This window comes from Apis laboriosa, unplaced genomic scaffold (genome assembly GCF_014066325.1).
Source record: "Apis laboriosa isolate Shangri-la unplaced genomic scaffold, ASM1406632v1 scaffold40_cov151, whole genome shotgun sequence".
Classification (NCBI taxonomy): Eukaryota; Metazoa; Arthropoda; class Insecta; order Hymenoptera; family Apidae; genus Apis; species Apis laboriosa.
Genome location: NW_025223180.1, coordinates 5,080,350 through 5,093,713, shown reverse-complemented (window position 1 = coordinate 5,093,713; position 13,364 = coordinate 5,080,350). Strand labels below are relative to the sequence as shown.

Sequence of the window (13,364 nt, the reverse complement as noted above, 5' to 3'; positions counted from 1 at the left end):
AGTAATTAACAATTAAAGATTTAAATTTCGAATTAATCGTTTTGCGAGAATCCGGGACGGAAAAAAGAATTATTATCCAAAGGTTAAACAGAGACTTTTAAGAGCTGCTTTTATCGTTGCATTTATCGTTACTAGACGATCTCTTTTTACGGATGAAGAGAAAATAATTTCGTATCCTTTCGGTGGAACGGAGAAATAGAATCAAACAGGGACGAAGAGGAGAAAGTTGGAAACGTGTTGCCTCATTGTCGCTCGACGGGGGGAAGCAACGGTCCCCTTCCTCTTTCAGCCTCGTGGCTTAGAAGAGTACAATACTGTAAAACCGCCACCAATCCGCTTACCAAGTGACATCTTTACGCAATTACCAATAATTGGTGGTTGGTCGAGGCGCAAAGCCTCGTAAACCTAATTAGGATAAAGAATGCAATCGGAGACGTTGCACGAGGGGTGGCTCGACGTTCCACTCGCCGATAATACGAAACTACTCTCTTCTCCGTATATTTAAAATGAGATATAATCCTTTCGTTTATTCCTTTTTTAAGGCTTAATTTACAAATCTTCTTTTAATTTTTCTTTCAATTTCCATACCATTTCGATGAAACGATACGAAAGAAGTCGAAACGTAACGTTAAGCGAGCTAATTACCTTAGTATGTACAAATTAAAGATACACAGAGTTGGTTAGTAGTGGAACAAGATTTAAAACTAGTGGTGCGTTCAGACGTATTTTCAAAAGCGAGTTAATCTTAATTGGATTCGTTGATATTATTTCATCGTAATCGCGTTAACGATTGATGGTAAACGAAGGTAATTTATACCGTTGGGTTAATCGTTGTTCCGTTCTTTCGTTCGGGAAGAAAATTCGAATCGAATCGTGGGATCGAAGGTGATGAAATTCGTCTCAAAAATCAAAAATCCGGTTACAAATGCATGACGTTTCTCTAATTAATCTCGAATTAATCTAGGACGGCGAGCGGCCACGTTCAACGTTCCTCGTTCGTGGAACGAATGAAAACAGCAATCGTGGCGCGCCGTATGTTTCCACGTGTGTTCGCGGCTCATTAACATTATCATTTGCCGGCCACCGTTTCAACCGTGACTCGATCTCCCTCTGAAACGAGACGCGGGCCCGTAATCGATTCACGTAGACGCGAACGTGATAATCGCATTATCGAAATCGAGTAATAATCGAATGAAAGCATTTCGCCCCGACCCAGATGAGCGTCTTAACGAAGTTCCACCGAATTATCAGCAATTATCGGTCCTTCGGTGTAATTCCGTTAGCGACGTTGGAAGTTGGAAAAGGCGGCAACTAAAAGCTCGCTCTATCAAAAGGTCAAATCGGATTTCAGCCTGGAGAAACTTCAGATGGGAATCCTCTCGATTAAATCACAATTTTCCCGCCTTCCTCCATTCTCGCAATCACGCCAACAATACGCGGAAGAAAGCGGACTCCATTTTTCAAACGAATTTCCTTTCTTTCCCGTGGCAAAGTGAAATTTCTATCGATATCAAAATATATTCGGAGAGAAGGAGAGAGGAGGAGAGGGACGGAAACGGAACGATCGAAGGGAATTCTCAGCTCTTCTCGCTCCGCGACGAGGTGCGCGTAATCGATACGTTTGTAAAGGAAAACCGAGATCCGCTCGTTCCACCATCCTCGGGCACGATAAAATTTCCCTTTATTCCTCCCTGAAACTCCCTGTTCGCGGAACATACACCACCCTCGAGATACACTCTCGTTACGTATACACTCGAACCTGTAGTTACGAGTGTACGAGGAAATGAAGAAGAATCGGGGAAGAAAGAAGAAAGAAGAAAGAAAGGAAAAAAGGAAAGATGAATCAGGATGAAAGAACGAATGGGGAAAAAGCGTGGAAAACGCGATAAAGGATGATGGTTGGACGAGGATGGAAGGGCAAAGGGGTGGAGGGAGAAGGTACGTAAACACACGTCGTTACAGTTGGGAAAGCACTTCTGTTGGAGTGGGTTCTCTTTCTGAAACGGCTTATACCGTGGCGGACAAGGCGAAGAAAACGTCTCCCACTTCTCGAAACGACGTGTGGCGACAATTCTATTGTGCATTTCATTCGGTCGGTCGCTTTGAGATACAAGCACGCATACTTCTTTGTCCCAAACGAGGAGCGGAAGGTCAGGCTGCGGGGTTACAAGAGGGGAGATGTATAGGTGCACAGGAGGATTACGAAAGGTAGAGAGAGGTATTTTGACACCCCGTATAATGGCTCGACCGCGGGGTGCACCCAATTAGGTAACGTTGGGGCGTGAAGAGCCCAGTTTGCGCCCGAAATAAGATACAAAACTATCTCGTAAGCGTAGAACCGACTGAATGCGCGGAAACATTCGACCCTATTCACGAGATCGTTTAGGATTTTTTCTTAGCGGCAGAATGGAGATGTTTAGAGACATTGTGACGCGTTAGACAATGCGTCTGCTACAATTCAGGGGATAACTTCCTTCAGGACCGTTCCTTCTACGATAATATTGTGACAATTCTGGAATGGAATTTCACTACGTTGCTTTCGAATTTTGCTTAGAGAAGAAAGGAAAAAAAAAAAGAAGAAGAACTATCGAATCGAATTTCTTTATAACTCTCGTATAGTCTTCGATTCTTCGAGTCTTCGACCTCGATAGTTCGATGTGCGAACGATAGAATGAACATCCTATCGCTGAACTATTAAAAAAGAAAAGAAAAAAAGGAAAGAAAAAAAGAAATTTATCTCATATTCACGTACGTAGGTTGGATCGAGTCAAAGTTCACGGGGTGACACGGGATTCTTTCCAATAATCCAACGCCCGTGGAAGGAAATTTGCCCGCGCCGCGGAGTGGAAGCCGAACGAGCGCCTCCTCCCGATGAATCCTCGACGATCGACCAATACGGGCGAGGCGACACCGTTTCCAGCGGGAAAATAATGAAATTTGCAGCATAATCGGTAGGCAATTCATAGCCGCTGAGTGGTTTCTATTAAGGCTAACGACAGCCGGCACCGAAGGGGCTACGAGGCACTCGAAGGAAGACAATCTCCCGTGAGGAGATGGGCCTTTTTTTTCATCCCCCTTTCGCGCGACTCAGCCTCAGCCTCAGCCTCCTGATCCTCGTCTCGTTCTACCGCCAATCGTGAGGATCTATTTCCTATCGGCGGACCTATCGTCTCCTTTCTTTTTCACCTCTTTGCCTCGAGAACTGCGACGCGATTTCTCCTGCTCCGCCTCCTTTTCTACCCTTCCCGCGCTTATTTCTCCCTCTTTATTTCGCCATCCTCGGATCTTCGTCGTTCCTATATTCGGCTTCGGCTTCGGCTTCGACCTCGCTCGCCTATCCGCTCCACGGCCAAGCTCTTTCCATCTCACCTGTGGAGCTCGCTCCGTGGGGAAGGGGGAGGGGATAGGTTCAGGTGGGAAGCAAGCGTAAGCGGAATCGTCGGAGAGTTGATTTTAGGTCGGCTAATGTCGTTTCGCTTTTAATGAACTTCTCCGTTCGTTAAGTACGTTTCTCCATCTCCGTCGCCTGCCAATCCGCGGACCAGTTTTCTTCTCCCTCCAAGGACCCCCTCGATCGGATTCCTTCCTTTTTTTCTTTTTTTCTTTTCCTTTTTCTTTCTTTTTCTTCCATTTCTATCGTGATCGGTCACTAACCACCACTAGATTTCGGGCATATTTTGCGGTAAACGATTTTTTCCCTCTCCCGTTGATGAAATCTCGTTCATTAAAGTTCGTCGAAATAAATTTTGCAAGTCCTCGTTGCAAGTTTCGAGGAAGCGTGCTACGTATGCCGATTTCGTAGTTTCACTTTTGTATTAATTATAATTCGTCAAGTGAGATGTCGCTACTATGAGAATGGACTCTGTTCCGTAATTTGAAGAACGATCGAGAAGGGCGTCTCTCGCAATGCTACATCGCATACACACATATACACACATATATATATATATATTTATTCCTTTATCGATTTTCGGGAAACAGCTTGACCTACGAGATGATGACAGGATTTCTCGAAAAGGAGAGATTAAAAAATATCGCGAGAAACGACAAGGAATAAGTTCGATAATAACGCATCACGTACAATTACGTATGCATTCTATGCTTGTTTACTACTGTTCTGTCAAATAAAATACGATTGTTGCATCATGCAACGTTGGAAAAATAAATTGCTTCGCGAAGATTCAAAGAAGAAAAATTCGATAATTGTTCGTACCGCGACGAATACCACTTATGCAATTTCTGAAAGTATCAGTTTATCTGACCTCGAGCTCTTCCTTATTTACAATGATAAACTGAAACATTTTTTCTTATTATCACAACTTATTATTTTTATCATTTTTTACTATTTTTATAAAAGTTTATGTCACGTCTAGCAAGTCATCTTATCGCGATTAATTTTTCACTTCAATTTTTGATGAATACGCGGATAACCTCTGGAGATCGGCTAATTAATGATTACTTTCGTGTTATTTTATAGTGCGATAATCAAATGAGGTATCGTAGCCTCGTGTTTTATCGGTGCGTTTTTTTTTTTAAATTCTATATAAATACTTTTCAAACTTTTTATATCATATTAGTATCATAAAAAAAATTTATTATTATTATTATTATTATTATTATTATGTATTAAAATGTTATCGAATTTTCTAAAAATATTTCTTCGAAATTGGAAACAAGTTGTTGTGTTGATGAATATATCACTTTTTTTGACACTTGTTATAAATGAATCGTGTCAAATTCGAGATCGATATTTATGAAACTTTTTACTCTTACTAATAATGTTAACAAATGATATAAGACGATAACCGAAGAAATATACGTACATTATTTCCATTGATAATAAACGCGATTGTTGCTCCATTACCATCTGCTTGATGCTTATTCGCAATTAACAATTAGATTTATCGACAAAGTTATTTAAACGATGACACACAATAATCGATTAATTTTGTTGTTTCAATTCTTTCGAATCACGATTTATTATAACGTCAATTATAATTCTCTAAAAATTCTAGTATAGAATTGATCGAGGGAAAATTGAAATCGAGAATAATAATAGTCGTTTCTCGTAATCGTATAAACGATATCGTATAAAAGGCAATGGATGTTAATTAAATTTGCGAGAAATAATAAAATCTTTCTTCTCCCAGTTTCCAAATTTGTCTAATCGTTTTAATTGTGACACGATCACGGACACGAGCTTTTTCACAACGTTACACAAATATACGTTTTCCCATGTATCACGCAATCAACGTTGAAAATATGGTAAATTTGTGGACGAAAGGAGATAAAGATGATGCTATCGAGGATTTTACATAATCAAAGTAGTCCGACATAATTCGATCACGTGTCTGAGAATGTGTGATTTCTTATACACACCTATATCTCTTCACAAACTGTTATGGATCCATTTCAAAAAAATTAAATTTCATTATAATGAATTGTTACATCAGATTATCCATTAAAAATCCATTTAAAAAAATTCCCATTGTTTTATTTGCATCGTTATTTCTTTGTTTTTATTTTTTTATTCAACACATCACCTTCCTTAAGATATCAGCATTAGTTTATTGCAAATCATCGAATAAATTTCAACTTTTATCCACTTTTATCCAAATTCATTACAACAAAAGATTTATCATCTCGGTTTATCCTTTGGATAAACCGTCTCCCCCTTTTCCTCTCTTTCTCTCTCTCCGTAACTTTCAATAACATTATTGCACGAGAAAGGAACGCAGCCAAGCAAACGTTCGGTATTTCTTGCATCAGAATAAACACTTACGAAATTCCATGTATATTAGATTAGCGGAGGAAAAAAAATAACAACTGGCGTGCTCCCGAGATTCTCTGGTGGGACTTGCTCGCTTCGTCAACCAATGCAAATACTTTTTACACGTGTATTATCCACATATACGTACATACGCGTATATACGGAATGACCGATATTAAGGGGTGAAGAAGAAGAAAAAAAAAAAAAAAAAAAAAAAANAAAAAAAAAAAAAAAAAAAAAATAACGAAATCGGCATCGATTAATCATTTTTCATTTCACGGCGTGTGCGTCACAGTTCGTCCCAGCGAACCCACGAATGCCCACGAATCATCCTTCTTGTTTATTGATCAACACAATTATTATTGGTGAACAATGATAAATCGGCTCGTGTCATTTCGACGTCACTTATCGACCTCGCGCCCGTTTCTCACGAACGAAATGTATCTCTGTTTTTTCTTTTTTTTTCTTTTTTTTTTTTTTTCGAATTTCTCCTCGATTCGATTCGAAAAGAGAGATAGAGGAAGGGAGGAGACGATAGAAAGGTTCACGAGCCACGTTCCGCGATAAAGACACACGCGCGCGCACCCCCTTTGACGGAGGGAGGAGGGAAGATCGAGACGAGAGAACGAGAGAATTTTTCCTACTTTAGAAAGATAAAGTAGTCCCTCCCCCCGAAGCTGGAACAGTAATTTCGTAACGTTACCAATTAATCTCGTCACGTCCCGCTTTGGACGATGTAATCGTTAGACATATAGAAAAAAGGTTTATATGAAACCCCCGGTGTTTTGTTCGATTTTACTTACGGCGATATTGGATTTTATCCCGATATTGGAGTTTTAGTAACAAATGGCTAGTTCGATTTGATTAGTCTCTTTTTTGTCCTAGAGTAATATAGTTTCAGTCCAATTTTTTTCCCCTTTCTCCCCTCCCCTCTTCCACGGTTCGATTGCAATCATGGTGTTACGAAGGGAGGGGGGGCAAGGATAATTGCACTTTTGGTATTGTTGATCCGCGTATTGGTAATTGCCTTGAGAACATTAACTGTTGCTGTTGATCCGGGAACCGGGTCAGTTTTACTGTCAGTTTTGCTGCCATCCGTTCACGCGTTTGATACACTGATCTTTATTACGTCAGATACGTGAACAGATATATCACGATTCTTTCATCAGAAAATGTGAAAATTCTGAAACATATAAATCCTTATATGATTATGTAAATAAAAATTAGAAAACGATTAACGATAATATAATCTTATTTTTATTCTACGTTACAATTTAATTTCATTCGTTTCCTACCACCTTTTCGTTCGTCCTTGATTCAAAAGAAATTTTTCATTATACGATCCTCTTCTATTCGATATATGTTGTGATATCGATATTCGTAAAAAAAATTGTTTCCTCCATACCTGAAAATAGACACGCGTATCAATTTATAATTAACCACAAAAAAAAAGAAATACTATTTATAGTATATAATCTAAATCGACCAATAATGGAAAAAATTATGCAATAATATTACTAATTTGTTCATTTTTGTTTATCAAATTCCATAGATTTCCTAGTTTTTTTTTTTAAATATTTTCGTTAACCTAAATGATAATTAATTATACTATTCCGATCTTAATAGTGGTGATGAATAGACAGCTATTAGTATCTAAATACAAGAACGGTGTGTTTCTTTTTGAATATGTTAATGCTTTCTGACGCAACCAAAGCTATCGCTAAATATAAAAGCTGGATAAACTGAAGCGCTTCTATCAGTGTTGTTAATATTACCGTTGCTGTTCCATGAAAAAGAATGTGTTGTTAAACGATTCATCTTTTTTTTTTTTTTTTCAAATTCCCACTCAATCGTTCTCTGTCCTCTTGCCAGGGGTGTGTTTACGAAATATATCGAGATTTTTCGCGAAAAAAATCATATTTTTTTCCATAGTTTCCCTTTTGCCGTTTTCTCTTCTGTTCCGTTCCGTTCTCGTCCGATTCGATATTTGAGCTCGCGTCAGTGAAATTGGAAGGTAAAAGTGAAGAACAGGAAGTCACATTTGATGTAAAGATGCATAATATCAAGGAAAAATTCGAGATCGATTATTCGTCGTTCAGGACCGAAGTCTCGAAACGTAGAAGATCGGCGACCACCAGAGAATTGAGTAAGGAGATTTTTTTTTTTTTTCTCAAAGATATTTGTCTTCTATAAACAATTGACGAAAGACAAAAAAAAGAAAGAAAGAGATAAAAGAACAGGAAGATGATCTTCTCTGACTAAAGAAATGTTGTTTCGCGCGTGTTCCAGCGAAAATAGCGTATTCCGCGCCGAAGAACGTGGTCTCGTTGGCTGAGGGTATGCCGAACGAAGAAACCTTCCCATTCACGGAGATCTCCATCAAACTTAACGATGGATCGTCTTTCACCCTTGACGACCGAGAATTGGGCGCAGCTTTGCAATATATTCCCACTCAGGGTTATCCGCCGCTTCTTCAGGTAACCGAAAATTGGATTTCACCGGAGCAATTTGTCCCGCGAGTTGAAATTACACGATTACCGACGGGGAAAATTTTGATTATACGCGAATGATTCGTCGCGTAAATATTTCCCTCCCCATTTCTCGTATAATTATAATTTATACACAAAGGATTTTCGCGGATATGAAAGAGAATGCAAGTTCGTTTAAGGAGGTTCGTTGAAATTTAATTGAAACGTAAATGAAAATGTTGGAAAATTTACATTAGACGTGCAAATTAATTCACGTGACTTTAGATTTATCTCTTTCTCATTTTAAATGGATATTTTTAAATTATAACAATTTTTAAGAAATCTCATCTATACAGTTCCCCTATATTCGTTTTGAGATTCACGCTCGTAAAAAGGGAAGTTAAGAGTGTTTAAATCGTTCTAAAATATCATATCGTTGTTATTGCGAAATTCGATCAAATCTACGCGACCAAGAACTCGAATAATACTCGAGATTAAATAATTATCTATATAAATCATCGGATGTTTGTGTAAAAATTTAAAACGTCTAATAAAAATCTATAAAAAATGAATACGCAAAAAAAAAAAAAAGGCAGAAAAATATTCGAAATATAATATATCGAATGTCTATTTAATACCTATTTAAACCGGTTCGTTCCCACTTTTTTCTCTGCTTTGAAATAATGCAATTGCCTTCAATATGTTTAACAACATTGGATATTAAATTGGTTTCAGACCCTGAGGGAGTTCCAGAGAAGGGCGCACGCACCTCCCTTATGGGAGAGCCGCGACATCATAATCGTCTCCGGATCTCAAGATGGATTAAGCAAAACTCTCGAGGCCATACTCGAACCTGGCGATCCACTCTTGGTGCACGATCCTTTCTATCCAGGCGTGGACATTGTGGTTAGTAACAACCAACTCTTTTCTTTTATCCTCCATCACGACTTATCTTTTACACGTTCATTCTTTTCTTTTCCGCATTCTAAATTTTCTGTTGATGTTCTTTCTGTCAAATAATCGTCGTAGAAAGTGAATGTATTTTATTCTATTGCACTTAATTAAAAGAATTTTCGTTTTATTCATCTTCTAATTTTTCTAAGAAGTTTTCTTCGTAGAACATTTTTTTTTTTTTTTTTTTTGTTAAAAGATCCATTTTAAAAATTCTATAAAAAATATGTTGTCATCATCTATTATATTTTGATTGAATTATTCAATTGTTTTTTTTTCTTATCTTTTCTTATTTTGATTGATAAATCAACTTCGTGATAAATAATTCTCGATGCTGTGCAACTGTACGTAAATAAATAACTAATGATTCTATATCATTGACAAATGATAAATAATAGATACAGTTTGAAATATATCCGTGGACAAGTTTACAATTTTATTTTTAAAGATTGGCAAAGTAGATTCGAGGAAAATCATTTTTCGATTTCAGGTCTCGCCGTATAAGATAGAGTTGATCCCGATCCCTCAGGATGAGCACGGTTTGATTCCAGATATTCTGAGGGAAACGTTGAGAAACAGAAAGCTGTCTGGAAAGAAAATGCCAAAAATAATGTACATAAATGCCACAGGAATGAATCCCACCGGTGTCGTTATTCCTTTGGAAAGACGAAAGGAGATCTATAGGATAGCTTGCGAGTACAACTTCTTGATCCTGGACGATGATCCTTACCACTTCTTGCACTTCGAGGAGGTGAATAAACATTTTTTATTCTTCTTATATCTTACTTTCTATTTCTTCATTTCCTATTTCTATCTCTTTAATCTTTTCACTCGTTTCCCTCATTTTTTATCTCACTTTTAAAAATATTTTTTGTGTCTTTTTTTAATAATAACTCGATGATACGTAACAATGATACGTACAAATGTCAAAATAATCATAAGATAGCGAGGAATGACATAATGCGCGCGCTTGTAATGAGCAGTGTTCAAGATTTTTATCAATATCCATACATATCGATAGAAATTTAAATGGCATCGTGAGATGTTAATACTAGAATAATAGAAATAATTAAATTTTATAAATATGTATAATATGTATGTATTTTACAATTATATCTTTTATCGATATAATAATTATACTTATAAAAATAATTATAATTGCAAATTTTTGATTTAGTATTTACTATTTTTTTGCAAAGATATTTAAAAATATTTTAAACATTTTAAAAGGAGTGATATATACAATTTCATGGAAAAAAAAAAAAATTATATTACGATGTTCATAAAATCTTCTAATTACCTTGACCGGTATAATTTCATAGAGCATTTCAATTTCACTCGGAATATTTGACGAAATAGTTAAAACCATAGAATCGTCGAATGAATATCAATCATCGTTCCGACCAATTACCCAAAATATCATTTAGTTTCTAAATTAATCATACCAAATGTTATTCCACGTTCGACTGGCTGAAATAACAGCGTGGACAATTTGCGCGCTGACCAATTTTTGATAGAATGTTGAGATCCATTGTCCGGATGCATAGGTGGAACCAAAATCGTTCTTATCCCTGGACACCGAAGGAAGGGTAATTAGGTTTGACTCCTTCTCTAAAGTGGTCAGTAGCGGTATCAGATTGGGGTTCATCACGGCGGCGGCTCCATTGATAGCCAGTATAGAGCTCCATTTGCAAAGCAGCCATCTACACGCCCCTACGTTATCCCAGGTTGGTAGAGTTGTTTTTCCATCCCTTTTAAGCTTCGATATTTTCCACTGTCGGTACAATACCCTTAAAGCAATTCGAAGCGAGAAATATTCTCTTATAGAGAATAAATTTCATCCTCCCAATTGTAATCTTATCGAAGCACGATAATATATGAAATAGATATTATGAAATTGATGAAATTTGATTTATTAAATAAATTTTCAATTCCCGATGTTTCATGATTATGGTTCTCTAAATTTAATTTCAATTTATTGCAACGATTATTTGTAACATATAAGGAAAGATTAATCGATATAATTAATTATATGGCTCTTTATCTGAATTATCATCTTATAAATTTGCGACTGTTCTTATTCTTATTATTGCACGATCCTTTCCAAAATTTTCAAAATTTTCGTTAAATTAATTCCTCGTTGCTTAATCGTTTTTAACGATTCTGTGAGTAAATATCTTGAATTTATAGATCATTATTTAATTGTTGTAATTATTCAATAATGAAAAAAATAGATATTATTCTAATCGTCAATAAAATTCATGTCACTGTACGCTTGTGAAGATATAGATATATGTAGACGTAAATATTATTCATCCAACATGATGAAATCGTGTGAGAAATATCGGGAACATTTTCACACACTTCACACAAATGAAGTGATGGCGCGTGTCGGCTTTTATCACAAATATAAACATAGATTAACAATTATCGTCGGTTACGAATGTAAAAGAGAGGTTATTATTTCTTTACGATTATCCACTGTTTCTAGGCGATACTGTACAGGCTGATGAAATTATGGGGATACGACGGGATGATAAACCATTTCAATTGGATAAGGCATTTCTATAAGAAACGGAGGGATATTATCGCTAGATTCGCTGAAAAACACTTGAATGGTTCGTATAAATTGTATACTTGTTTGTGCAAATAATGGATAATCGCTATCAAGCGGTGTAATGATTTCGTTGAAAAATATTTTCTTAACATTCGACTTGAATTGAATCATAAGAAATCGTAATGATAAATAAATAACAAAAAGATTGATATATTAATTAATTTTATACTTCATACATTTAATTAATAATCTTCCTTTCCTCTCTTCTTCTTTCTTCTACTTTAAAAATAATAGTTATTTAATGTTTATGTTAAAAAAATAAAAAAAATATAGAAGCATATATTTTAGGCTTAGCAGATTTTACCATTCCAAGTGGAGGTTTTTTCCTATGGATTAAAGTACGAGGTATTAAAGACACTTGGAAAATGCTTATGCAGCGAGGAATTACGGAAGGTGTGATAATGGCACCTGGTGCACCTTTCATGAAAGATTCTTCCAAACCCTGCAATGCCATCAGAGCTAGTTTTAGCAAAGCTTCTTACGAAGAAATGAATCTGGTAAATTTTAACGATTAAATTCAAATTTTATTGTCGAATTAAATTTATCGAAACATTTGAGATCAATGGAAACTTACCTGTATTCGATACATTTAAAAAGTTTTCTTAATTTTCAGGCAATGGAGAGGTTGGCAAATTTAATCAGATCCGAGTTAAGAAATAATTCATTTATAAATGGAAACTCGTTCATCAATTAGTACTTTTTGTGAAAAATTAATAATAAAAATATCATTATAAAACTTTTATCGGTGGAGGGATGTTCAGTTGAATATCTTATATAGGTATGGTATGTAGGTATGATATGTAGGTATGGTAGAAATTTTTGTACCGAATGATGAAAACTTACCAACTACTAATAACGTAGAAAAAACTATTGTGATTATTAAAAATTCTTTTAAAATTCGCATCTTATCTGCTAGAGGACTGTAAGATCAAACTTTTCGTTTAATATTTAATATTTAATACGCTTTAATATTTATGGCTTTGTGTATTAATTATATATTAATTTTTACGCCATTTGAAACGTTTCATTCAATCTATGATATTTTTACCTATTGATAATTAAAATAAAACAATTTTTTAAATAAATTTTATAAATATTGACCGTACTTAACTATTATAGGAATATCTAGACATATAAATTTAATAATTCGTGTATTTATTGTAAATCGGCAAAGTATTGTATAAATTTTAAATATCTTATATAAAAAATTATCATTTTGTAAATAAAGTAATTGAAACTAATTCTTCAACTAATTGAAACACATTTTTTTTTTTTTACATCTTTCACGCATTCGTCATAATTTTTTAAGCTCAAAATTAATAAATTTACACATAAATCTCTAGAAATTCATCGATTACTTAAAAGTTTGTTTAATATAAGAAATAAAATAAACAAAAAATATAAAAACATGATGATAAAAATCAAAGAAAGAGAAAGGGGAAAAGATTATAGAATCGAGGGATAAGGGTGGATAAAACTCTTTCAACGCTAAATATTTTAACTATCAATTAATTGAACAAAATTAATTTAATCTGTTGCAATATAAGCTGAAAAGGAT

At 35.4% G+C, this 13,364-nt stretch overlaps 1 protein-coding gene across 1 annotated transcript; it reads left to right on the top strand.

Annotated features, from left to right (window-relative positions):
• The first annotated feature begins 7,568 nt into the window (after nt 1-7,568).
• LOC122715819 (kynurenine/alpha-aminoadipate aminotransferase, mitochondrial-like) lies at nt 7,569-12,975 on the top strand. Its single transcript, XM_043938303.1, has 8 exons — nt 7,569-7,916; nt 8,060-8,247; nt 8,974-9,144; nt 9,680-9,940; nt 10,737-10,916; nt 11,681-11,807; nt 12,095-12,303; nt 12,420-12,975. The coding sequence occupies exons 1-8, from the start codon at nt 7,823-7,825 to the stop codon at nt 12,498-12,500; spliced, it is 1,311 nt and encodes a 436-aa protein (XP_043794238.1). The 5' UTR covers nt 7,569-7,822; the 3' UTR covers nt 12,501-12,975.
• Nucleotides 12,976-13,364: the final 389 nt, after the last annotated feature.

What these genes read in the sequence shown, in the direction of transcription:
- LOC122715819 (XM_043938303.1), top strand. Translation starts at nt 7,823, where the DNA reads ATGCATAATATCAAGGAAAAATTCGAGATCGATTATTCGTCGTTCAGG. An exon ending in GGCGACCACCAGAGAATTGA is followed by an intron (nt 7,917 to 8,059) that starts GTAAGGAGATTT and finishes CGCGTGTTCCAG; the next exon opens with CGAAAATAGCGTATTCCGCG. An exon ending in ACTTCTTGCACTTCGAGGAG is followed by an intron (nt 9,941 to 10,736) that starts GTGAATAAACAT and finishes CCGGATGCATAG; the next exon opens with GTGGAACCAAAATCGTTCTT.